This window comes from Lithobates pipiens, unplaced genomic scaffold (assembly GCF_037356315.1).
Source record: "Lithobates pipiens isolate NorthernLeopardFrog02 unplaced genomic scaffold, aLitPip1_a1.2 Scaffold_1, whole genome shotgun sequence".
In the NCBI taxonomy this organism is placed as follows: Eukaryota; Metazoa; Chordata; class Amphibia; order Anura; family Ranidae; genus Lithobates; species Lithobates pipiens.
In genome coordinates this window covers 167,713,467-167,740,265 of record NW_027507685.1, presented here as the reverse complement: position 1 = coordinate 167,740,265, position 26,799 = coordinate 167,713,467, and the positions used below count along the sequence as shown (strand labels likewise).

At 46.6% G+C, this 26,799-nt stretch overlaps 1 protein-coding gene across 1 annotated transcript in view; it reads right to left on the bottom strand.

The window, feature by feature from the left end:
• Positions 1–26,799, bottom strand: part of WDR38 (WD repeat domain 38) — a 172,940-nt gene that overhangs the window by 51,325 nt on the left and 94,816 nt on the right. The window contains exon 6 of the mRNA XM_077478846.1: positions 8,272–8,394. Within this exon, the coding sequence (XP_077334972.1) occupies positions 8,272–8,394 (123 nt within the window). The remainder of the gene's footprint in view (positions 1–8,271; positions 8,395–26,799) is intronic.

Below are 26,799 nucleotides of genomic sequence, written 5' to 3'. Positions count from 1 at the left end.
TCGTACCCATAGTGCCCTTCCTGCAGAATTCGCCAATCCTATTTGGGTGCCCACCACTTCTGCAGAACCCGTACTTCCCCCATTCACTGGCCAACCTGGCATTAACGTGGAAACAGTTGATTTTACGACACTTGACTTTTACTCACTGTTTTTCACCGAAGATCTCTATAGATCTATTGTGGACCAAACCAATTTGTACGCTGCTCAACACATCGCCACTATTCCCCAGTCCGCCCTTGCCAGACAATGGAAACCAGTTACGGTTTCCGAATTTAAAATCTTTCTGGGCCTCTCCCTCAACATGGGCATAACCAAAAAGAGTGAGTTGCGGTCATATTGGTCCATTGACCCAATTCACCATATGCGCGTGTTCTCTGCTTCCATGTCCAGGGCACGATACGAGATGATTTTGCGGTTCATGCACTTCAGCGACAATGAACTCTGTCGTCCTCGTGGAGACCCTGAGTACGATCGGCTCTACAAAATTCGGCCCCTCATAAACCACTTCAACCAACGTTTTGCAGCCTTGTTTACTCCCGATCAAGTTGTCTGCGTTGATGAGTCCCTGATTAAATTTTCTGGTCGCTTGTCATTCAAACAATACGTCCCCAACAAGCGTTCCAGATACGGGGTCAAGATGTATAAGCTCTGTGACAGGGCCACAGGCTATACACGTAGTTTCATGGTTTATGAGGGAAGAGATAGTCACGTAGAGCCGGAGAACTGCCCTGACTACATAGGAAGCGCTGGCAAGATAGTGTGGGACTTGGTGTCACCCTTATTCGGAAAGGGGTACCACTTGTACGTGGACAATTATTACACAAGCGTGCCACTGTTTAGTCACTTGTTTGATCATCAGATTGGAGCATGTGGCACCGTGCGACCTAATCGCCGGGGCTTTCCCCAGCGGCTTGTAGAGTCCCGTCTTAGGCTGGGGGAGAGAGCCTGCTTGCGCAGTAATAATTTGCTCGCTATGAAGTGGAGGGATAATAAGAATGTTTTCGTTCTTACCTCCCTTCATGCAGACACGACGGTCCAAATTCCTACGGCGACTGGTATTGTGGAGAAACCCCTCTGTGTCCACAAATATAACCTTAACATGGGAGGGGTGGACCTCAATGACCAGTTGTTGGCGCCGTATCTAGTTGCCCGTAAGTCCAGACGCTGGTACAAAAAAGTGTCTGTTTATTTATTCCAATTGGCTATACTGAATGCTTATGTACTACACAAAGCTTCAGGACGGACTGGATCCTTCCTCAAATTCCAGGAGGATATCGTCAGAGCCCTTCTGTATCCAGGCGGTGCTCCACCTCACCTTCCCCTACCAGATGCAGTAAGCCGGCTGCATGAGAGGCATTATTCTTATGTCCTCCCGAGTACCCCTACCCAACGAGCCCCCCAAAGAAAATGTCGTGTCTGCAGAAAGCGCGGATTTAGGCGTGACACCCGTTCTTATTGTCCCCGCTGTCCTGGCCAGCCTGGTCTTTGTCAGGGTGAGTGTTTTGAACGCTACCATGAACTAGTTGAGTATTAGCGTAGGGTACAGCATTGCACAAGCTAGGCACACGTTCACAGGGTCTCCCAAGATGCCATCACATTTTGAGAGACCCAAACCGCTGGAACCGTTACAACAGAAGTGTTAAAGTTACATAAAAAAGTGTTAAAAAAAAAAAAAAAAAAAAAGTAAAAAAACCAAAAAAACCAAAAAAAATATAAAATAAAAAAACCAAAAATAGTTGTCGTTTTATTGTTCTCTCTCTCTCTATTCTCTCTCTATTGTTCTGCTCCTTTGTACTGTATTCTATTCTGCAATGTTTTATTGTTAACCATTTTTTGTTTTCAGGTACGCCATTCAGCTGTAGCGTGGATTTATTTATCTTGACAGCAACAGCGTTTGCTCCCACGATGCGTAAAGCCACGACTCCAGCGCTGTCGGAGGTGATTTCACCACCACAGTTAAAAAAGAGCATATATGCCGAAGCATGGGGGCATAAGGGGTGGAGGAGCGATTTTGTTCCTAATGCCACGTACATACAGTCAAAATTCCGACGGAGGGCTTGCCCGTGGAAAAGTTTGAATGTATGTACGCGGCATAACTTTTTTGCGGGAGGATGCCCCCATGCTTCGGCATATATATATTTTAGGCACAGATTGTGTTAAATGTGTTATTTTTTGCGATTTTTTTTTGTATTTGCTTTGCAGGTATGGTAAGTCCTACTGTTATACTGTAATGTTACTTTGTTTTATTGTTAACCATCATTTGCTTAGCAGGTACGCCATTCTGCTGCAGAGCGGATTTATTTATCTTGACAGCAACAGCGTTTGCTCCCATGATACATAAAGCCGCGACTCTAGCACTGTCGGGGGTGATTTCACCACCACAGTTAAAAAAGAGCATATATGCCGAAGCATGGGGGCATAAGGGGTGGAGGAGCGATCTGCTCCTACCTTTTGCGGGAGGATGCCCCCATGCTTCGGCATATATAAATGGTGCATGTATGCCCACCATTAGAAAGTGGGTGGATGAAGGGTGGTATCTAATGGTGGGCATACCCACCGATCAATATTTTTTTTTCGTTCAGCCCACAGGCTGCATGAAAAAAAAAATACAATATATGCCCAACCAGTTCCAGCAACATACTGGTATGTTGCGGGACTTTGAGTGCTTATACCAGAATGATGCCTGCAGGTTTAGGTATCATCTTGGTATCATTCTTTTCAGCCAGCGGTCGGCTTTTATGTAAAAGCAATCCTAGCGGCTAATTAGCCTCTAGACTACTTTTACAAGCAGTGGGAGGGAATGTCCCCCCCCCCCGCACCATCTTCCATGGTTTTCTCAGGCTCTCCTGTCCCAACAGGGAACCTGAGAATGCAGCCGGTGGTTCCGCCAGCTGACCATAGAGCTGATCAGAGACCAGAATGGCTCCAATCATCTCTATGGCCTAAGACACCGGAAGCTACGAGCATTTCATGACTTAGATTTTGCGGGATGTAAACAGCGCCATTGGGAAATTGGGAAAGCATTTTATCACACCGATCTTGGTGTGGTCAGATGCTTTGAGGACAGAGGAGAGATCTAGGGTCTGATAGACCCTAATTTTTTTTAAAAAGAGTACCTGTCACTACCTATTGCAATCATAGGGGATATTTACATTCCCTGAGATAACAATAAAAATCATAAAAAAATATATATAAATGAAAGGAACAGTTTAAAAAAAAAATAAAAAAGCAAAAAAATAAATAAAAAAAAACAAAAAAAAAAAAAACACCCCTGTCCCCCCCTGCTAAGGCGCAACGCGGAACACAAGCGTTGGTCTGGTGGCATATGTAAACGGCAATTGCACCATGCATGTGAGGTATCACCACGAAGGTCAGATCGAGGGTACTAATTTTAGCAGTAGACCTCCTCCGTAAATCTAAAGTGGTCACCTGTAAAGGCATTTAAAGGCTTTTAAAAATGTACGTAGTTTGTCGCCGCTGCACGTTTCTGCGCAATTTTAAAGCATGTCGTGTTTGGTATCCATGTACTCGGCCTAAGATCATATTTTTTATTTCATCAAACATTTGGGCAATATAGTGATTTTTAGTGCATTAAAATAAAAAAAGTGTGTTTTTTCCCCAAAAAATGCGTTTGAAAAATCGCTGCGCAAATACCGTGTGAAAAAAAAAAATGAAACACCCACCATTTTAATCGGTAGGGCTTTTGCTTTAAAAAAACACTTCATGTTTGGGGGTTCAAAGTAATTTTCTTGCAAAAAAAAATGTTTTTTCATGTAAACAAAAAGTGTCAGAAAGGGCTTTTTCTTCAAGTGGTTAGAAGAGTGGGTGATGTGTGACATAAGCTTCTAAATGTTGTGCATAAAATGCCAGGACAGTTCAAAACCCCCCCAAATGACCCCATTTTAGAAAGTAGACACCCCAAGCTATTTGCTGAGAGGCAGGTTGAGTCCATGGAATATTTTATATTTTGACAAAAGTTGTGGAAAAAATACATTATTATTATTATTTTTTTATTTTTTGCACAAAGTTGTCATTAAATGATATATTGCTCAAACATGCCATGGTTATATGTAAAATTACACCCCAAAATACATTCTGTTGCTTCTCCTGAGTACGGGGATACCACAAGTGTGAGACCTTTTGGGAGCCTAACCGCGTACGGTACCCCAAAATCCAAGCACCACCTTCAGGATTTCTAAGGGTGTAAATTTTAGATTTCATTCCTCACTGCCTATCACAGTTTCGGAGGCCATGGAATGCCCAGATAGCACAAAATCCCCCCAAGTGACCCCATTTTGGAAAGGAGACACCCCAAGCTATTTGCCGAGAGGTATGGTTAGTATTTTGCAGACCTTCATTTTTGTCACAAAGTTTTGAAAATTGAAAAAAAGAAAAAAAATATACATTATTTTTTTTTTTCTTCATTTTCAAAAACAAATGAGAGCTGCAAAATACTCACCATGCCTCTCGGCAAATAGCTTGGGGTGTCTACTTTCCAAAATGGGGTCATTTTGGGGGGTTTTGTGCTATTTTGGCATTTTATGGCCTTCAAAACTGTGATAGGTAGTGAGGTGTAAAATCAAAAATTTACACCCTTAGAAATCCTGAAGGCGGTTCTTGGTTTTCGGGGCCCCGTACGCGACTAGGCTCCCAAAAAGTCCCACACATGTGGTATCCCCGTACTCAGGAGAAGCAGCAGAATTTATTTTGGGGTGTCATTTCACATATGTCCCTGGCATGTGTGAGCAATATATCATTTAGTGACAACTTTGTGAAAAAAAAATAAAAAAAAATAAAAGTTTGTAATTTTCCCGCAACTTGTGGCAAAATATAAAATATTCCATGGACTCAACATGCCTCTCAGCAAATAGCTTGGGGTGTCTACTTTCTAAAATGGGGTCATTTGTGGGGGTTTTGTGCCATCTTGGCATTTTATGGCCTTCAAAACTGTAATAGGTAGTGAGGCGTGAAATCAAAGATTTACGCCCTTAGAAAGCCTGAAGGCGGTTCTTGGCTTTCGGGGCCCCGTACGCACCTAGGCTCCCAAAAAATCCCACACATGTGGTATCCCTGTACTCAGGAGAAGCAGCAGAATTTATTTTGGGGTGTCATTTTACATATGCCCATGGCATGCGTGAGCAATATATCATTTAGTGACAACTTTGTGAAAAAAAAAATAAAAAAAAAAAAGTTTGTAATTTTCCCGCAACTTGCGGCAAAATATAAAATATTCCATGGACTCAACATGCCTCTCAGCAAATAGCTTGGGGTGTCTACTTTCTAAAATGGGGTCATTTGTGGGGGTTTTGTGCCATCTTGGCATTTTATGGCCTTCAAAACTGTAATAGGTAGTGAGGCGTGAAATCAAAGATTTACGCCCTTAGAAAGCCTGAAGGCGGTTCTTGGCTTTTGGGGCCCCGTACGCAGCTAGGCTCCCAAAAAGTCCCACATATGTGGTATCCCCGTACTCAGGAGAAGCAGCAGAATTTATTTTGGGGTGTCATTTCACATATGCCCATGGCATGCGTGAGCAATATATCATTTAGTGACAACTTTGTGAAAAAAAAAAATAAAAAAAAAAAAAAGTTTGTAACTTTCCCGCAACTTGCGGCAAAATATAAAATATTCCATGGACTCAACATGCCTCTCAGCAAATAGCTTGGGGTGTCTACTTTCTAAAATGGGGTCATTTGTGGGGGTTTTGTGCCATCTTGGCATTTTATGGCCTTCAAAACTGTAATAGGTAGTGAGGCGTGAAATTAAAAATGTACGCCCTTAGAAAGCCTGAAGGCGGTGCTTGGTTTTCGGGGCCCCGTACGCGGCTAGGCTCCCAAAAAGTCCCACATATGTGGTATCCCCGTACTCAGGAGAAGCAGCAGAATTTATTTTGGGGTGTAATTTCACATATGCCCATAGCATGTGTGAGCAATATATCATTTAGTGACAACTTTGTGAAAAATTTATAAAGTTTGTCATTTTCCCGCAACTTGTGGCAAAATATAAAATATTCCATGGACTCAACATGCCTCTCAGCAAATAGCTTGGGGTGTCTACTTTCTAAAATGGGGTCATTTGTGGGGGTTTTGTGCCATCTTGGCATTTTATGGCCTTCAAAACTGTGATAGGTAGTGAGGAGTAAAATTACATATGTATGCCCTTAGAAATCCTGAAGGCGGTGCTTGGCTTTCGGGGCCCCGTACGCGGCTAGGCTTCCAAAAAGTCGACCACATGTGGTATCCCCGTACTCAGGAGAAGCAGCAGAATGTATTTTGGGGTACAATTCCACATATAACCATGGCATGTGTGAGCAATATATCATTTAGTGACAACTTTGTGTAAAAAAAAAAAAAAAAATTTTTTTTTGTCATTATTCAATCGCTTGCGGCAAAAAAATAAAATATTCAATGGGCTCAACATGCCTCTTATCAATTTCCTTAGGGTGTCTACTTTCCAAAATGGGGTCATTTGGGGGGGTTTTGTACTGCCCTGCCATTTTAGCACCTCAAGAATTGAGATAGGCAGTCATAAAATAAAAGCTGCGTAAATTCCAGAAAATGTACCTTAGTTTGTAGATGTGACAACTTTTGCGCAAACCAATAAATATACAATTATTGACTTTTTTTTTACCAAAGACATGTGGCTGAATACATTTTGGCCTAAATGTATGACTAAAATTGAGTTTATTGGATTTTTCTAATAACAAAAAGTAGAAAATATCATTTTTTTTCAAAATTTGCGGTCTTTTTACGTTTATATCGCAAAAAATAAAAATCGCAGAATCAGTCAAATACCTTTAAAAGAAAGCTCTATTTGTGGGAAGAAAAGGACGCAAATTTCGTTTGGGTACAACATTGCATGACCGCGCAATTACCAGTTAAAGCAGCGCAGTGCCAAAGTGTAAAAAGACCTCTGGTCATTTACCAGCAAAATGGTCCGGTCTGAAAGTGGTTAAACTTCTCCACAACAGTATTACGGACCTGCCTGGTGTGTTCCTTGGTCTTCATGATGCTCTCTGCGCTTTCAACAGAACCCTGAGACTATCACAGAGCAGGTGCATTTATACAGAGACTTGATTACACACAGGTGGATTCTATTTATCACCATCAGTCATTTAGGACAACATTGGATCATTCAGAGATCCTCGCTGAACTTCTGGAGTGAGTTTGCTGCACTGAAAGTAAAGGGGCCGAATAATTTTGCACGCACCACTTTTCAGTTTTTTATTTGCTAAAAAAGTTTAAATTATCCAATAGATTTCGTTACACTTCACAATTGTGTCCCACTTGTTGGTGATTCTCCACAAAAAATTACAATTTTATATCTTTATGTTTGAAGCCTTAAATGTGGCAAAAGGTTGAAAAGTTCAAGGGGGCCGAATACTTTCGCAAGGCACTGTACTTGCCCGGGTCTGCCCCCGACCTGAGGACCCCCCATCTGTTGGAAGATAGCCGCCGGCCGCTCTTAATGACTGTCTGGTGCCCGACACATGGTCTCTCCCTCGAAGGGCCGCCTCCCTGGCCGGAACATCAATGGGAGAGATGACCATTCATTGCTGTCTCCCTCTCCGTGCAGGTAGGACGGGGGGGGGGGGGGGGGGAGCCGCACTACGGTCCCTGCCTGATGAGCTCTGCCTCCATCTGGGATTCCTCCCAGCGATGGCGCCGGCCGTCTGAGTGGATTGCAGAACGGGTGACGCTGGAGGGTCCCTTGCAAGGGGTGTTCCCATGTTGGCGCTGAGCTCAGGAGAGGGGGTGTGTAGAAGCAGGCAGGAGCAGAGAAGCTGTTTCTTCGTCCAGTGACCTCCAACTGACCACCAGATACCCTAACTATGCTGCACACTATTCTGACCACCCCCTCTACTCTGACCAACTCAAAACATCCAGTTAACCCTTAATTGGCAAGCTGGCCCTGCTACCCTGTCATGCCAACCCTGCGCCTATTCCTGCATCTTTTGCTACATGCTTCTCTTTCTTCCTGCACTTAGTATCTGTAAAGGAGCTGCTAGTTTTTGTGTGCTGTGGAAAAGTACATGATTTTGCGCACATTCTCGCAACTTTACAAGCGTGAACTAATAATCCTGTTGATCTGTAAGGGCAATTTCAGTCAGTTAATTTTATATATTTTTTTAATTCAAAAGCATAAAAACAACACATTATAGGCACAGGTAGGATACATTGTCAGGTAGAGGTAACATATCCAGTAATTACAGTGTTCAAGAAATGCAGCATAAATGTAATCATAGAAAGTGTCAAACTAGGTGCAATTTCTTACCAGCATCCCAGACACAGAAAAGCACACACAGCTGACATTGCCATTATGTCCTTTCAACGCTCTGTCTGTCTTATCACTGTAAACACTCCATAGTCTAACCGTATAATCCCAGGAGCCTGTAGCCTGCAAGGTATAAGAGCAACACTGTTAACACTGTTAACAATAATATTATATAAATAATAAAGCTATATTTAAAACCTAAAAGCAAACATTTATTATATTGCATTTTTTCAGTAGGTGATCCTGTTAGTAAGTCTGTTGTTTTTCAAAATAAGTTCTGTTGCAAATGTAGCAGTTAGAGTGTTGAGATGAGCCATTTACCACTGAAAGGGGCATTACATTGATCAGAGTTTGGGTTCAATTTATAAGTGTGTCAAAATCTGCTAGTACAGCTAAAACTCCCCTCCCCCAGACTGATAATACTGCTGTTCAAAGGTGCCCAGTGTCCTCCTTCATCCAGAGAGGGGGCACTATTAGTATAAACCCTTTTACACATGGTCGGATATTCCGATGGACAATCTCCGATAGGATCATGTTGTCGGATAATCCAACCGTGTGTGGTCTCCATCGGACTGTTTCTGTCGGAATATCCGACGGACCAAGTTTTCCAACTTGGATATAAAATTTTCCGTCAACATGCTCCGATCGGACAAGGTAGCCTACTCCGACGGACAAGGTGCCACGCATGCTCACAGTCAAATTCGGACAACCGCTCGTAATCGATATAGCACATTCGTCACGCTGCAATGTAAAAAATTCCTTAATGCAGCGCATTCTCTTGTTCTTTACAATGCTGCAAGAATGAACTTGTTTTGATGCTCATATTCACACACACTTCTCCCGAATGCATTTCTTTATTCTTTTTACTCATTTCAGCAATACAATATTTAAAATCGTCACATCTACACAATCTTTTTATGTTGTTTTTTTTATTTTTTTTATTTTGTGGTTAGTTTTTTTAATCAACATCTCCTTTTTTGTTTACTCATCTTTGCATTTTTTTGGGTGTGTTTTTTGTGTCAACTTACCACAACACCATTATTATCTTTTTTTAATTTTGTTTTTCTTTTTTAACCACTTGCCGACCAGCGCACGACGATGTACGTCGACAGAATGGCACGGGCAGGCAAATGGGCATACATGTACGTCCCTTTAAATTTGCCGCCCTGCCATCGGGAGCGGTCGGGACCCCCGTGAGTCCGGTCGCGGGACCCGCGGACTCGATCGCTGCGGGCATCCCCGCGATCGTCTCACGGAGCGGCCGAATGGAGAAGTGCCGTTGTAAACAACATTTCTCCATTCTGCCTAGCAACTAGTGACGCTGATCTCTGCTCCATGTGATTGGAGCAGAGATCAGTGTTCACTAAATGAAAGCCCAACCCCCCCACAGTTAGTAACACGCCCCTAGGAACACTTAACCCCTACACTGCCACCCACTGGTTAACCCCTTCACTGCCAGTGTCATTTACACAGGAATCACTGCATTTATATAGCAGTGATTAATGTATAAATGACAATGCTCCCAAAAATGTGTCAAAAATGTCCGATGGGTCCCCCACAATGTCGCAGTCACAATAAAAATCGCTGATCGCCGCCATTACTAGTAAAAAAAAAAATAATAAAAAATTATTAATAAAAATGCTATAAAACTATCCCTATTTTGTAAACGCTATAACTTTTGCGCAAACCAATCAATAATCGCTTATTGCGATTTTTTTTACCAAAAATATGTAGAAGAATACGTATCGGCCTAAACTGAGGGAAAATTTTTTTTTATATATATTTTTGGGGGATATTTTATTATAACAAAAAGTAAAAAATAATGCGTTTTTTTCAAAATTGTCGCTCTATTTTTGTTTATAGCGCAAAAAATAAAAACCGCAGGGGTGATCAAATACCACCAAAAGAAAGCTCTATTTGTGGGAAAAAAAGGACGTCAATTTTGTTTGGGAGCCAAGTCGCACGACCGCGCAATTGTCAGTTAAAGCGACACAGTGCCGAATCGCAAAAAGGGGTCTGGTCTTTGACCAGCAAATTGGTCCGGTCTGAAAGTGGTTAATCTACAGGAGGTTGTTTGGTGTTGGTGCCCCTTGTTATTCATTTCACTTTGTATTTTTGAAATGTACCTGCCTGCTCACAAATAAACTCTCCTTATTGAAGTAAAACACATACACAAGTATTTCTTCAACCAAAAAAAACCTTTATTTAGGTGTCAGTAACAGATAAAGAGGGAGGCAGCGCTGGAGAAACTGGGGAGATTAGTGAAGCCTTTGGCCCCCAGGGCACACATCAACTATATAAACGCAAAAATTGGTGGCCTGAGGAGTACATGTCTGAGGGAGAGTAGTCTGGTCCCGAAGTCCAAGAAACCTGTTCCCAGGCTGTGGTACTACAACAGGCTGCATCTTCTGTCAGACCAGACTGAACCCAGGTTATCACACTCTGGTCTTCCTTCCACGCTTCCTTCCAGGCTGTGGCTGTGGTGCTGGAGGTGTGGCAGAAGGAGGAGGAGGGGCATGGGCCAAATCACACAAGTGTGTTGCTTGTGTGATTTGGCCCAACAGCCCCTTGTTGAGGGTGTGGATGATTAGCTCCTCACACAAGATCTGTTGCCCCTCCTCCATTTGCTGGAGTTTGCAGGCAGCCAAGGTGGCAAAGGCCTCTTGATAGATGGGGGTGGCTTCGAGGGCCGCTGAAGCCTCCCCGATCAGCTTCAGAGCCAACTCCTCCACATTCCCCCCTTTCTCGCCCTTTTGCGTGGAAGGCGGAGGGGAGGGACCTGGGATTCAGTCGGACTCCTCCGCCCGCCCACTGCTTGGCTGCCGCTTACCCCTGCCTCCTCCTGGCTGCCACTTTCCACAGCCACCTCCTGGCTGCTGCATTCCACACCCTCCTCCTCGCTGATGTCTTCCTGTGTATGAAAAAGAGACATAGTTTTAGTTTTTGGTTCATCAAACACACACACAATTTTCAGCTCAAGAGTGTTGCAAATTGTTAACAAATAGAAAAGACTATCATTCTGAGCCCAGCATTTTTCATTCTTGTCCCAAAGGTTTTTGCCACTACTGTCTATTGATATGTGAAACACTTTCTAAAATCAGCAATTAGAGAGCAAAAGACAAGTTAACATCATTCATTTTTACTCCCAAAATATGTAGAACAATACTATACCTGGCTCAAGCTGGGCTCCCCCAATTCTTCCTGAGTGGAAGGCCCAAACTCTAATGTCAGGCTAAACTCCACTAATGCAGTCCTCAATCTAGAAGCAGTATAGGTTAGTGATGTACCAAGGTAAAAATTGTACCTTCGTTTGCACGATCGACGCGCCAGCTTCTCCCTCTGTTCGCAGATCGTAAGTACGACACACGCGTGTTGTGTTTTATATACAGTGCACATGCGTGAAACTCCGCCCACCCCTGGCGTTCTTTCTAGACTATTCCCCGCCCCTTCTCTTTTGGCGCAGTGGGGAGAGCACATGACGGAGAGAACGTAGGTGCGCAGAGTTCCACTAACGAGGAGTGCGAGGAAAGCCCGGAGCCTGAAATGTCCCGATCCTGGAGGAGAAGCTTTAAAGGCCTCAAATATGTCTTTTGGAGAGATGTTGGAGATGGTGGACATATTGAAGAGGACCGACTATGATGGGAAGTATGGACCTTACCAAAACCCAAATATCATCAAGGCCAAGATCATGACTAAAGTTGTGAAGAGTCTTCAGAAGAATTTTGGGGTACGACGTTCCAAGGATCAACTGAGAAAATGCTGGTCAGACCTGAAACTGAGGGAGCACTATCAGTACAGAAGGATCAAGCGTGTTCTTCTAAAAAGTAAGTAGTTGTGGTGTGTTCATATGATTATTATTGCTTGCATACTGCTCCATGTGCTTTGATTTAATGTTGTACAGTTTAAAATGGCCACTTTCATGTTCATGGGTTCAATCGTTCATAATAAACATCGTTCGTTCGCCCACTTCCAAAACGAGGTTTTCCCAAATTACACTTCACTACATTTCTTCACACTGCAGGTAAGTATTCCAGCTTTAGAAAGTGTCCAAAATAATGTTCTCACCTTTGAACTCGGTCAAAAACACAATTATACGATGCTTCCAAGCAATGTTTCATATTCCTATTTCAGCCCTCTGTGTGCTAAGTATTCCTCCCTAAAAAAAAATGTTGTTAAGGTCCAATAAATGGAAAAATGGGGGCATTTGAAAGAAATTCAGATTCTACCCAACATATGAATCATGTTCTTCATTTGTTGTTCCATAACATTGAGTTTCTTCCTTATGATGTCAATTTCACCATTCCACACCATGATGTCATTGATTAACCTTTGTGTACTATCACTTGTGAAATGTTCAGCTTGCTTTTCAACAACCAACACATCACCTAAAATTTTTAGTTAAAACATGTATTATAAATATGCAGGCATACATATATTACCTGAAGCTGGGGTGTCAGATACTCACCTGTTGTGGTGACAATCTCACCGACTTCCTCCACCTCTCCTTTCTCCAGATCCAGGTGTGGTGTTGTGCTGAGTTCCCCTTCTTTGTGAGGTGGGGGGTTCCTGGTGTCCTCTGAGTGGTGTTCTATGAGTCTTTTCTCCCCTATGAGAATGAAACAAATGGTATACTTAGCACACAGATATTTGAGTCTGGAAATAGGAATACGAAACATTGCTGGGAAGTGGGGTACAATTGTCTGTTTTGGGTACAGTTCCAAGCTGAAGACGTGATTTTTTACCTTACCCAAGCTGGAATACTTACCTTTTTCTGTCAATTTTCACACATGGAGACACCCCAAGTATCCACTGGAGCACCTGTGTGGGACACCTTAAAATGTTTGTTCTTGTGTCCCACACTAGTGCTCCTGAGTCCAGATGTGTAAACAGCTGCTGAGTGTCCTCTCCTTACATTACACTGAATCAATCTTGCATTTAATTATAGTTACAAACACATCTAGACATCAATATACAAAATTTATTATTAGACAAATAGGCATGACCAAATGTATTTAACCTGTATCTGCTCAAAACATCGTATTTAATGAGCAAACAATGTTTCCCATGACCAATTAATGTGCCCACGAACATGAAAGTCGCCATTTTAAACTGTACAACAGTAACGAAAATTACATGGTGCAGCATTCAACTAATAATAATAATCGGAACACACGACAACTACTTACTTTTTTGAAGCACTTTCTTGATCCTTCTATACTGATCCTGCTCCCTCAGTTTCAGGTCTGACCAGCATTTCCTTATTTGCTCCTTTGATCGTCGTACCCCAAAATTTGTGTGCAGACTCTTCACAACTTTCGTCATGGTCATTCCACCTCAAGATGTCCACCAGCTGCACCATCTCTATAAAGGCCATATTTGAGGCCTTAAATCTTCTCCTCCGGAATCGGGACATTTTGGCCTCTGGGCTTTCCTCCTCCTCGTTACTGCTCTTATCACACACCTGCTCTGTCTCTGCCATGTCACTGCTACTGCACGCCGAATGAGAAGGGGCAGGGCGTATTCTAGAAAGAACATCAGGGCTGCAGGCCAAGTTTTACGCTTATGCAGTGTATATCAGGCTAATACGAATGTGTCATACGCACAATCCTGTGTGCAGAGGAAGGAGGAACGGAAGTGGCGAGTATCCTAAATGAAGGTAAACTAGGGCCATCAGTGGCCTATACTGATTCAAGATTGAGGCCTATATTGGGATAAGATTATGAGAGTTTAGACATTAGTGTTTTTTTGTCTTGTGTATTGTCTTACAGCAAATACGAATCACTTTAACCACTTGCCGCCCGCCCTATAGCAAATGGACGGCGGCAAAGTGGTTTCATAATCCTGACTAGTGATGGACGAACTTCCGACGGGACGTTTCGCGAACGCGAAACGCGAACGGACACAAACGTTCGCGAAAACGACCGTTCGCCGCGGGCTCCATTGACTTCAATGGGAGGCGAATTTCGCAAACCTTTAGGTCGAATTTGCGGCCACGGGGTAATTATTAGGGGGTAGCACGTAGTCCCACCACCTGGACAATAGCATAATACATGTATGAGGTGAATTTGGGATCGATAACTACAAGCATTTTTTTTTTATTTGGGAAATTGTTCTGACAATTCAGGACTATGGAGCTAATGAAGGCAATGGAGGAGAGGGAAGGTCAGGGACCAGGGTAGGCAAACAAGAGGGTGCAGGAGATACAGAGCACTGACAGCAGCACCGTAATACAGAGCACTGACATCAGCACCGTGACATACAGCGCTGACAGCAGCTCCGTGACATACAGCGCTGACAGCAGCTCCGTGACATACAGCGCTGACAGCAGCTCCGTGACATACAGCGCTGACAGCAGCTCCGTGACATACAGCGCTGACAGCAGCTCCGTGACATACAGCGCTGACAGCAGCACCGTGACATACAGCGCTGACAGCAGCTCCGTGACATACAGCGCTGACAGCAGCTCCGTGACATACAGCGCTGACAGCAGCTCCGTGACATACAGCACTGACAGCAGCTCCGTGACATACAGCGCTGACAGCAGCTCCGTGACATACAGCGCTGACAGCAGCACCGTGACATACAGCGCTGACAGCAGCTCCGTGACATACAGCGCTGACAGCAGCTCCGTGACATACAGCGCTGACAGCAGCTCCGTGACATACAGCGCTGACAGCAGCTCCGTGACATACAGCGCTGACAGCAGCACCGTGACATACAGCGCTGACAGCAGCTCCGTGACATACAGCGCTGACAGCAGCTCCGTGACATACAGCGCTGACAGCAGCTCCGTGACATACAGCGCTGACAGCAGCTCCGTGACATACAGCGCTGACAGCAGCTCCGTGACATACAGCGCTGACAGCAGCTCCGTGACATACAGCGCTGACAGCAGCACCGTGACATACAGCGCTGACAGCAGCTCCGTGACATACAGCGCTGACAGCAGCTCCGTGACATACAGCGCTGACAGCAGCTCCGTGACATACAGCACTGACAGCAGCTCCGTGACATACAGCGCTGACAGCAGCTCCGTGACATACAGCGCTGACAGCAGCACCGTGACATACAGCGCTGACAGCAGCTCCGTGACATACAGCGCTGACAGCAGCTCCGTGACATACAGCGCTGACAGCAGCTCCGTGACATACAGCGCTGACAGCAGCTCCGTGACATACAGCGCTGACAGCAGCTCCGTGACATACAGCGCTGACAGCAGCTCCGTGACATACAGCGCTGACAGCAGCACCGTAAGCAGCCCCAGGAGGAAGTCAGCACAGCACAGGGATGGTGTGATCCCCTCATAATAAGAACCCCCAGGAGGAAGTCAGCACAGCACAGGGATGGTGGGAGCCCCTCATAATAAGAACACCCAGGAGGAAGTCAGCACAGCACAGGGATGGTGGGAACCCCTCATAATAAGCAGCCCCAGTAGAAATATGACACCGCTCAACCTCTTCAAAGAGGAGGGTAGGGGCATATAGTACGGTGTGCTTTTTTGGGTCAGGGAAGTGAGCCAAATGAATTAAGAAGGTCTGTGTGCTTGATTCCAAAAATTGTTTATAGACATATACATGGTCTACTGATCACATGTGTTGAATTCCTCCGAGATCCATGCCTCATTCATTTTTAGAAATGTGAGGTAGTTAACACTGTGGTGAGCTAGGCGAGTACGCTTATCGGTCACAATCCCCCCTGCTGCGCTGAACGTCCTTTCGGACAGGACACTGGATGAGGGGCAAGCCAACAGTTCGATTGCAAATTGGGCAAGCTCTGGCCAGAGGTCAAGCCTGCCCACCCAGTAGTCTAGGGGTTCATCACTCCTCAGAGCGTCCACATCGGCCGTTAACCCAATGTAGTCGGACACCTGACGGTCTAGGCGTTCCCTGATGCTGGATCCGGATGACACCTGTCGATGGGTCGGCTGAAAGAATGACCTCATATCCGAAGTCACCAACACATCTTCAAACCGGCCTCTTCTTGCAGGCGCTGTTGGATTGGTACCCGCAAATCCTTCTCTGGGAGTGGGAATTGCTCCTCTGCCAGCGCACGCAAAAGCAGAATGCAGCATTTCTCGAAGCAAGGCCTGGAAGTGCTGCATTCTGACAGCCCTCTGCGACGGCGGTAACATTTCCGCCATTTTGTGTTTGTACCGGGGGTCTAAGTACGTTGCCACCCAGTACTGGTCCTTGACCCTCATGCTTTTTATACGGGGGTCCCTATTAAAACACTGGAGCATGAAGGCCCCCATTTGCACTAAAGTGGAAGCGGTGTGGTGGCCTGGCTCCTGCTCATCATCCAGGATAATGTCGTCCTCTTCATTCTCCTCTCCCCATCCTCGCACAACAGGGATCCCAGAAAGGTTTAAAGCATGCTCTTCTTGCTCCTGCTCATCCGCCCCGGCACCATCCTCCTCTGACTCCTCATCAGACTCCTGTTGTTGACTTGTCTCAGATAGAGTAGCCCCCCCTGGGAATTCATCCAGCATTGCGACTTCCTCATCTTCCCGCTCCTGCTCCTCCACAGCCTGATCAATGACACGACGCAATGCACGCTCCAGAAAGAAGGCATAAGGTACCATGTCACTGATGGCGCCATGGCTGCGACTGACCAGTTTGGTGATCTCCTCAAATGGCCGCAGAAGTCTGCATGTGTCGCGCATGAGCAGCCACTGGCGCGGTGAAAAAAAACCCAGCTCCCCAGAACCGTTTCTTTCGCAGAGTTCATACAGGTAGACGTTAACTGCACGTTTCTGCTGGAGCAGCCTATCAAGCATATAGAAGGTTGAGTTCCATCGCGTCGGGCAATCGCAAATAAGACGTCTGACCGGCAGATGGTGTCGCCGCTGAATGTCAGCAAGGCGAGCCATGGCCGTGTAAGATCTTCTGAAATGGGCCGAGATTTTCCTTGCCTGCCGCAAGATGTCCTGGACCCCAGGGTATTTGACAAGGAATCGCTGCACGACCAAGTTTAAGACGTGTGCCATGCACGGCACGTGCGTGATTTTGCCCTGTTTCAATGCGCTAAGCAGATTGGCACCGTTGTCACACACCACTTTACCAACTGTCAAATTGAGCGGTGTTAGCCACTCATCTGCCTGTGAACGCAAAGCTGAAAGGAGTGCCGGGCCAGTGTGGCTCTTTGCTTCCAGGCACAACAGACGCAGCACGGCATGGCAACGTCTCACCTGGCATGTGGAATAGGTTCTGGGGAGCTTGGGCGGTGCAGTGGAAGAGACGCTAGCAGCGGAAAAGGAGGAGGCAGCTGAGGAGGAGAGGGAGGAGGATGGAGTAGGAGGAGGAGAAGAAGAGTCAGGCCTGCATGCAATCCGTGGCGGTAAAACCAAATCTACACGGGTGCCACGGGTTACATGCTTGACGGCCGTCAGAAGGTTCACCCAGTGGGCAGTAAAACTGATATACCTTCCCTGCCCGTGTTTGCTAGACCACGTGTCTGTGGTCAGATGTATCTTGGCACCGACACTGTGTGCCAGAGATACATTCACTTGCCGCTGAACATGGCCATATAGCTCTGGGATGCCCTTCTCTGAGAAATACTTCCTTCCTGGGACCTTCCATTGTGGTGTTCCAATGGCCACAAATTTGCGAAAGGCCTCCGAGTCCACCAGTTTATATGGCAGTAGTTGGCGGGCTATGAGTTCTGACAAGCCAGCCGCCAACCGTTGGGCAAGAGGGTTATCCGGCGTCATCATTTTTTTACGCTCAAACATTAGGCCCACGGAAGCCTGCCTTTTTGCAGAAAAATGTGAGCTTGGCGTGATGGAAGGTGGAGTGGAGGACAATTGTGAGGAGAGAGGAGAAGGAGAAGTAGAAGACGAGGCTGGACGGTGAGAGCCTGCAGTGTGGCTTTGTGTGTTCCGTTGCTCCCACTGGGCTCGGTGATGGCTGCTCATGTGCCTTCTTAAGGCGGTCGTCCCTAGGTGAGTATTGGGCTTACCGCGACTAACGCGTTGACTGCAAAGATTGCAGATGGCAACGCTATTGTCAGCAGCGGACACGTTAAAAAAAGCCCACACTGCGGAGCCATGTGCCGGTGTCCTGGGAGCGCCAGATGTGACCGTACATGGTCGATGACTCGCTCCTGATACATTTGCAGTCTGCTTTGTCCCTGCTGTGCAATGTAAGTCATTGCTGCTTCTCCTCCCTATCTGCTGGTCCATATCTCCCTCTGAACTCCCCTCCTCTTCCTCTCTTGTGGGCACCCACGTGACATCACTAGACACGTCATCATCAACGTCACCTTCCCCACCGCTATAAGTAGAGTAGGCAGCAACACCGGGGACCAACCTCCTCCTTGGGCTGATCTGGGTACTGGCGTCAGACTGCTGAGTAGCGCTTGTTGCTACCTCCTCTTCCTGATCCAATACCAAGAGTGGCTGCGCATCAGAAATGTCCTCTTGATATGGATCGGAAAATAATTCCAGTGACTCAAGCGGAAGGTATGTGGTGGTGGTGGTGGTGGTCGTGTTGTTGGTGGTAGTGTCTTTGGGGGTGCACATAGCAGAGAGTGAAGAAGAGGGTGCAGATCGAGAGGATGAGGAGGGTGCAGAAGAGTAAGGCTGAGCGAGCCACTCAACCAAGTCTGGTGCATCCTTTAAAGTAATTGAACGCACCTTCTGCAACTTCCCACTTTGGCTCAAGCCTGTTGCTCCTGCCCTACCCCTACCACCCCTGCGGAAGGGCCTGCCTCTTCCTCTGCATGTCATTTTTTAAATGACCCTGTGACAAAACTCTTAGTCCCTATACCGCTGAAGGACTGCTGCAGTATAGGTGAGCGGTCAGCAGTGGTGCACGTCAACCCTATCTATTGTGGACCTATAGCGGTCCTTACAGAACAGCAGACTGTACCGCACTCAAGCCTATGTACCGTAGCACCCTATACCAAGTTACCAGTCCTTATAAGAACTTTTGTGGACCAAGCAGGTTGTGTATTAGTGTTTAGCAGACTGTACGTCAGTCCCTATACCGCTGAAGGACTGCTGCAGTATAGGGCAGCGGTCAGCAGTGGTGCACGTCAACCCTATCTATTGTGGACCGATAGCGGTCCTTACAGAACAGCAGACTGTACCGCACTCAAGCCTATGTACCGTAGCACCCTATACCAAGTTACCAGTCCTTATAAGAACTTTTGTGGACCAAGCAGGTTGTGTATTAGTGTTTAGCAGACTGTACGTCAGTCCCTATACCGCTGAAGGACTGCTGCAGTATAGGGCAGCGGTCAGCAGTGGTGCACGTCAACCCTATCTATTGTGGACCGATAGCGGTCCTTACAGAACAGCAGACTGTACCGCACTCAAGCCTATGTACCGTAGCACCCTATACCAAGTTACCAGTCCTTATAAGAACTTTTGTGGAACAAGCAGGTTGTGTGTTAGTGATTAGCAGACTGTACGTCAGTCCCTATACCAATGAAGGACTGCTGCAGTATAGGGCAGCGGTCAGCAGTAGTGCACGGCAACCCTATGTATTGTGGACCGATAGCGGTCCTTACAGAACAGCAGACTGTACTGCACTCAGGCCTATGTACCGTAGCACCCTATACCAAGTTACCAGTCCTTATAAGAACTTTTGTGGACCAAGCAGGTTGTGTGTTAGTGTTTAGCAGACTGTGCGTCAGTCCCTATACCGCTGAAGGACTGCTGCAGTATAGGGCAGCGGTCAGCAGTAGTGCACGGCAACCCTATGTATTGTGGACCGATAGCGGTCCTTACAGAACAGCAGACTGTAACGCACTCAGGCCTATGTACCGTAGCACCCTATACCAAGTTACCAGTCCTTATAAGAACTTTTGTGGACCAAGCAGGTTGTGTGTTAGTGATTAGCAGACTGTACGTCAGTCCCTATACCAATGAAGGACTGCTGCAGTATAGGGCAGCGGTCAGCAGTAGTGCACGGCAACCCTATGTATTGTGGACCGATAGCGGTCCTTACAGAACAGCAGACTGTAACGCACTCAGGCCTATGTACCGTAGCACCCTATACCAAGTTACCAGTCCTTATAAAAACTTTTGTGGACCAAGCAGGTTGTGTGTTAGTGTTTAGCAGACTGTGCGTCAGTCCCTATACCGCTGAAGGACTGCTGCAGTATAGGGCAGCGGTCAGCAGTGGTGCACGTCAACCCTATCTATTGTGGACCGATAGCGGTCCTTACAGAACAGCAGACTGTACCGCACTCAAGCCTATGTACCGTAGCACCCTATACCAAGTTACCAGTCCTTATAAGAACTTTTGTGGACCAAGCAGGTTGTGTATTAGTGTTTAGCAGACTGTACGTCAGTCCCTATACCGCTGAAGGACTGCTGCAGTATAGGGCAGCGGTCAGCAGTGGTGCACGTCAACCCTATCTATTGTGGACCGATAGCGGTCCTTACAGAACAGCAGACTGTACCGCACTCAAGCCTATGTACCGTAGCACCCTATACCAAGTTACCAGTCCTTATAAGAACTTTTGTGGAACAAGCAGGTTGTGTGTTAGTGATTAGCAGACTGTACGTCAGTCCCTATACCAATGAAGGACTGCTGCAGTATAGGGCAGCGGTCAGCAGTAGTGCACGGCAACCCTATGTATTGTGGACCGATAGCGGTCCTTACAGAACAGCAGACTGTACTGCACTCAGGCCTATGTACCGTAGCACCCTATACCAAGTTACCAGTCCTTATAAGAACTTTTGTGGACCAAGCAGGTTGTGTGTTAGTGTTTAGCAGACTGTGCGTCAGTCCCTATACCGCTGAAGGACTGCTGCAGTATAGGGCAGCGGTCAGCAGTAGTGCACGGCAACCCTATGTATTGTGGACCGATAGCGGTCCTTACAGAACAGCAGACTGTAACGCACTCAGGCCTATGTACCGTAGCACCCTATACCAAGTTACCAGTCCTTATAAGAACTTTTGTGGACCAAGCAGGTTGTGTGTTAGTGATTAGCAGACTGTACGTCAGTCCCTATACCAATGAAGGACTGCTGCAGTATAGGGCAGCGGTCAGCAGTAGTGCACGGCAACCCTATGTATTGTGGACCGATAGCGGTCCTTACAGAACAGCAGACTGTAACGCACTCAGGCCTATGTACCGTAGCACCCTATACCAAGTTACCAGTCCTTATAAAAACTTTTGTGGACCAAGCAGGTTGTGTGTTAGTGTTTAGCAGACTGTGCGTCAGTCCCTATACCGCTGAAGGACTGCTGCAGTATAGGGCAGCGGTCAGCAGTGGTGCACGTCAACCCTATCTATTGTGGACCGATAGCGGTCCTTACAGAACAGCAGACTGTACCGCACTCAAGCCTATGTACCGTAGCACCCTATACCAAGTTACCAGTCCTTATAAGAACTTTTGTGGACCAAGCAGGTTGTGTATTAGTGTTTAGCAGACTGTACGTCAGTCCCTATACCGCTGAAGGACTGCTGCAGTATAGGGCAGCGGTCAGCAGTGGTGCACGTCAACCCTATCTATTGTGGACCGATAGCGGTCCTTACAGAACAGCAGACTGTACCGCACTCAAGCCTATGTACCGTAGCACCCTATACCAAGTTACCAGTCCTTATAAGAACTTTTGTGGAACAAGCAGGTTGTGTGTTAGTGATTAGCAGACTGTACGTCAGTCCCTATACCAATGAAGGACTGCTGCAGTATAGGGCAGCGGTCAGCAGTAGTGCACGGCAACCCTATGTATTGTGGACCGATAGCGGTCCTTACAGAACAGCAGACTGTACTGCACTCAGGCCTATGTACCGTAGCACCCTATACCAAGTTACCAGTCCTTATAAGAACTTTTGTGGACCAAGCAGGTTGTGTGTTAGTGTTTAGCAGACTGTGCGTCAGTCCCTATACCGCTGAAGGACTGCTGCAGTATAGGGCAGCGGTCAGCAGTAGTGCACGGCAACCCTATGTATTGTGGACCGATAGCGGTCCTTACAGAACAGCAGACTGTAACGCACTCAGGCCTATGTACCGTAGCACCCTATACCAAGTTACCAGTCCTTATAAGAACTTTTGTGGACCAAGCAGGTTGTGTGTTAGTGATTAGCAGACTGTACGTCAGTCCCTATACCAATGAAGGACTGCTGCAGTATAGGGCAGCGGTCAGCAGTAGTGCACGGCAACCCTATGTATTGTGGACCGATAGCGGTCCTTACAGAACAGCAGACTGTAACGCACTCAGGCCTATGTACCGTAGCACCCTATACCAAGTTACCAGTCCTTATAAAAACTTTTGTGGACCAAGCAGGTTGTGTGTTAGTGTTTAGCAGACTGTGCGTCAGTCCCTATACCGCTGAAGGACTGCTGCAGTATAGGGCAGCGGTCAGCAGTGGTGCACGTCAACCCTATCTATTGTGGACCGATAGCGGTCCTTACAGAACAGCAGACTGTACCGCACTCAAGCCTATGTACCGTAGCACCCTATACCAAGTTACCAGTCCTTATAAGAACTTTTGTGGACCAAGCAGGTTGTGTATTAGTGTTTAGCAGACTGTACGTCAGTCCCTATACCGCTGAAGGACTGCTGCAGTATAGGGCAGCGGTCAGCAGTGGTGCACGTCAACCCTATCTATTGTGGACCGATAGCGGTCCTTACAGAACAGCAGACTGTACCGCACTCAAGCCTATGTACCGTAGCACCCTATACCAAGTTACCAGTCCTTATAAGAACTTTTGTGGAACAAGCAGGTTGTGTGTTAGTGATTAGCAGACTGTACGTCAGTCCCTATACCAATGAAGGACTGCTGCAGTATAGGGCAGCGGTCAGCAGTAGTGCACGGCAACCCTATGTATTGTGGACCGATAGCGGTCCTTACAGAACAGCAGACTGTAACGCACTCAGGCCTATGTACCGTAGCACCCTATACCAAGTTACCAGTCCTTATAAGAACTTTTGTGGACCAAGCAGGTTGTGTGTTAGTGATTAGCAGACTGTACGTCAGTCCCTATACCAATGAAGGACTGCTGCAGTATAGGGCAGCGGTCAGCAGTAGTGCACGGCAACCCTATGTATTGTGGACCGATAGCGGTCCTTACAGAACAGCAGACTGTACTGCACTCAGGCCTATGTACCGTAGCACCCTATACCAAGTTACCAGTCCTTATAAAAACTTTTGTGGACCAAGCAGGTTGTGTGTTAGTGTTTAGCAGACTGTGCGTCAGTCCCTATACCGCTGAAGGACTGCTGCAGTATAGGGCAGCGGTCAGCAGTAGTGCACGGCAACCCTATGTATTGTGGACCGATAGCGGTCCTTACAGAACAGCAGACTGTAACGCACTCAGGCCTATGTACCGTAGCACCCTATACCAAGTTACCAGTCCTTATAAGAACTTTTGTGGACCAAGCAGGTTGTGTGTTAGTGATTAGCAGACTGTACGTCAGTCCCTATACCAATGAAGGACTGCTGCAGTATAGGGCAGCGGTCAGCAGTAGTGCACGGCAACCCTATGTATTGTGGACCGATAGCGGTCCTTACAGAACAGCAGACTGTACCGCACCCAAGCCTATGTACCGTAGCACCCTAGACAGACCAAGTTACCAGTCCTGATAAAGAGCTTTGTGGAACAAGTGAGTTGTGAATGATTAGCAGACTGCAGCAGAAGGGCAGCAGTCAAGTATAATATTCTTTCTATATTTGGAAGAAAGAATATTATACGTGTACAAGCCTATTACCGTACCACTGATACCAGTCCTGAAAAGAACCTTTGTGGAACTAATAGTAACAGCAAGTCTTTAAAATTATCCTCACTGCCTGACACACTGCTTCCTGCCTGTCCCTATACAAATTGGCAAAAAAGAGTAGGCTGGAACGATTAGCTGGAACAGCTCTTTTGTGGACCTGATAGTAACAGCTAATGATGATGATGATGATGATGATGAAGAAAGACTAATCTGGCTGAGCTGTCCCTAAAATAGCAGCATACAGCGCTCTGTCCCTTTATCTAAACTGACAAAAGAAACTCAGGCTGCTGACCTAACACCTATACCAGTCCTGAAAAGAACTTTTGTGTACCAAATAGCTAGCGTTTTCTCTGTCCCTACTCCACACAGGATCCTTTCCCTACAGTGACAGAAGAAAGAATGTAAAATGGCCACCGGATCGGGTGTATTTATAGGTTAGGGGGAATGTCCAAGTGTCCATGAGCTGTCATGTCTCAATTGGTTGTCCTGTAACACATGATAAACGTGTCACGAAAGGTTAAAGTTCTTGTATACATTAAACACGTAAGTCCGCCGGGGCGAACGACGGAAAAAGGCGTTCGAACCCGCGGACGGCGAAAGTCGGAAATTCGCCGCGAAACGACCGCCGGGCGAACCGTTCGGCCATCACTAATCCTGACCAGACGTCATATGACGTGATCAGGATTATGAGCCGCTGCGCGCCCCCAGGGGGGCGCAACGCGGTGATCATTGTTGCGGGGTGTCAGTCTGACACCCGGCAACTACGATCTCGGTAAAGAGTCTCCGACGGAGACTCTTTACCACGTGATCAGCCGTGTCCAATCACGGCTGATCACAGTGTAAATAGGAAAAGCCGGTGATCGGCTTTTCCTCACTCGCGTCTGTCAGACGCGAGTAGAGGAGAGCCGATCGGCTGCTCCTCTGACGGGGGGGGGGGGTCTGTGCTGATCGATTATCAGCACAGCCCCCCTGAGGATGCCCACACTGGACCACCAGGGATGCCACCAGACCACCAGGGATGCCAAGGACAAGGTATGCCACCCTAGACCACCAGGGATTCTAGTCAGTGCCACAATGGATGCCAATCAGTGCCCATAATGGATGCCAATCAGTGCCCACAATGGGCATCACTGATTGGCATGCATTATTGATTGTCACTGATTGGTATCCATTAGTGCAATATATTATAATACAATGCCGCCTATCAGTTCCCATCTGTGCCGCCTATCAGTGCCTACCCATGCCCACCTGTGCCGCCTACCCATGCCCACCTGTGCCGCCTACCCATGCCCACCTGTGCCACCTACCCATGCCCACCTGTGCCACTTATCCATGCCCATCCATGCCAATCCGTGCCAATTTGTGTCACCTATCAGTGCCCATCCGTGTCGCCCATCGGTGCCACCCATCAGTGCCGCCTATCAGTGCCACATATCGGTGTCCATCAATGCCACCTCATCAGTGCCACTTCATTGGTGCCACCTCATCGGTGCCCATCAGTGCCGCCTTATCATTGCCCATCAGTGTAACCCCATCAGTGCCCATCAGTAAAGGAGAAAACGTACTTATTTGCAAAGTTTTGAAACTGAAACAAAAAAAAACATTTTTTTTTTCAAAATTTTCGGTATTTTTTTATTTGTTTAGCAAAAAATAAAAACCGTAGAGGTGATCAAATACCACCAAAAGAAAGCTCTATTTGTGGGAAAGAAATGATACAAATTTCATTTGGGTACAGTGTAGCATGACCGCGCAATTGTCATTCAAAGTGCGACAGCACTGAAAGCTCAAAATTGGTCTGGGCAGGAAGGTGTTTAAGTGCCCGGTATTGAAGTGGTTAAGGATCCAGAATTCATGGGCAGTTTCATAGACAAATACAGGGTGATGAACTGGATGGACTGGTGTCTTTATTCAACCTTACTAAGTATGTAACTATGTAACTATATGAGGATCTTGTGGGAGGTGAAACACAGCTTACATTATAATAAACAAGCTAGGAGGTCAACGCTGGAGAAACTTCTGGAAAATAAAATTGGGATCTTGAGGAACATGTATAAGAAGGAGCATATAAGATCCAGAAATCGCTCAGATCAGGAGCAGCAGCAGCGCAAGTGTATGTACCCAGGCTGTGGTACTTCAACAAACTGCAGTTTCTGGATGACCAGACTGAAGGCAGGGAATCACTTTCTACCCTTCCCTGCAGCCTTCCCTCCACCCTTCCCTCAACCCCAGCAAAGGCTGACAAGGAACAACCTGGATGCGAGTGGATGCGCCCAGCCGGAGCCAGGTATATTATTTTTAGACATATTTATTGTCCTAATATTAATGATGTTAACTAGATGTTATAATTGATAACAAATTAATGATTTAAAACAAAGAGATTTACATTTCAATAGAGAGTAGTGGCCAAAAAATTTTGGGACAAGAATGAAAAATTCTGGGGTCAGAATGATAGTCTTTTCTATTTATTAACATTCAATTTGCAAGTCATGAGCTAAAAATTGGTGTGTGATTGATGAAGCAAAAACTAAAACTATGTTCCTTTTTTATACACAGGATGAGCTCAGCCAGGAGGAGGGTCTGGAAAGTGTCAGCCAGGAGGAGACCATGCCCAGTGTCAGCCAGGAGGTGGGCGGGCCCTGTGTCAGCCAGGAGGTGGGTGAGCCCAGTGTCAGCCAAGAGGTGGCTGGGCCCAGTAGGAGCCTCACCCAATCCCAGGTGCCTCCCCTCCACCTTACAACAAAAAGGCCCTGGAATGCCCAGTGCTGCCCCGGAGGAGGAAGCACTGGGCCTCATTAGGGAAGCAAGTGATGTCCTCAGAAGCCCCTCCGATGTTGAAGAGGCCCATGGCTAC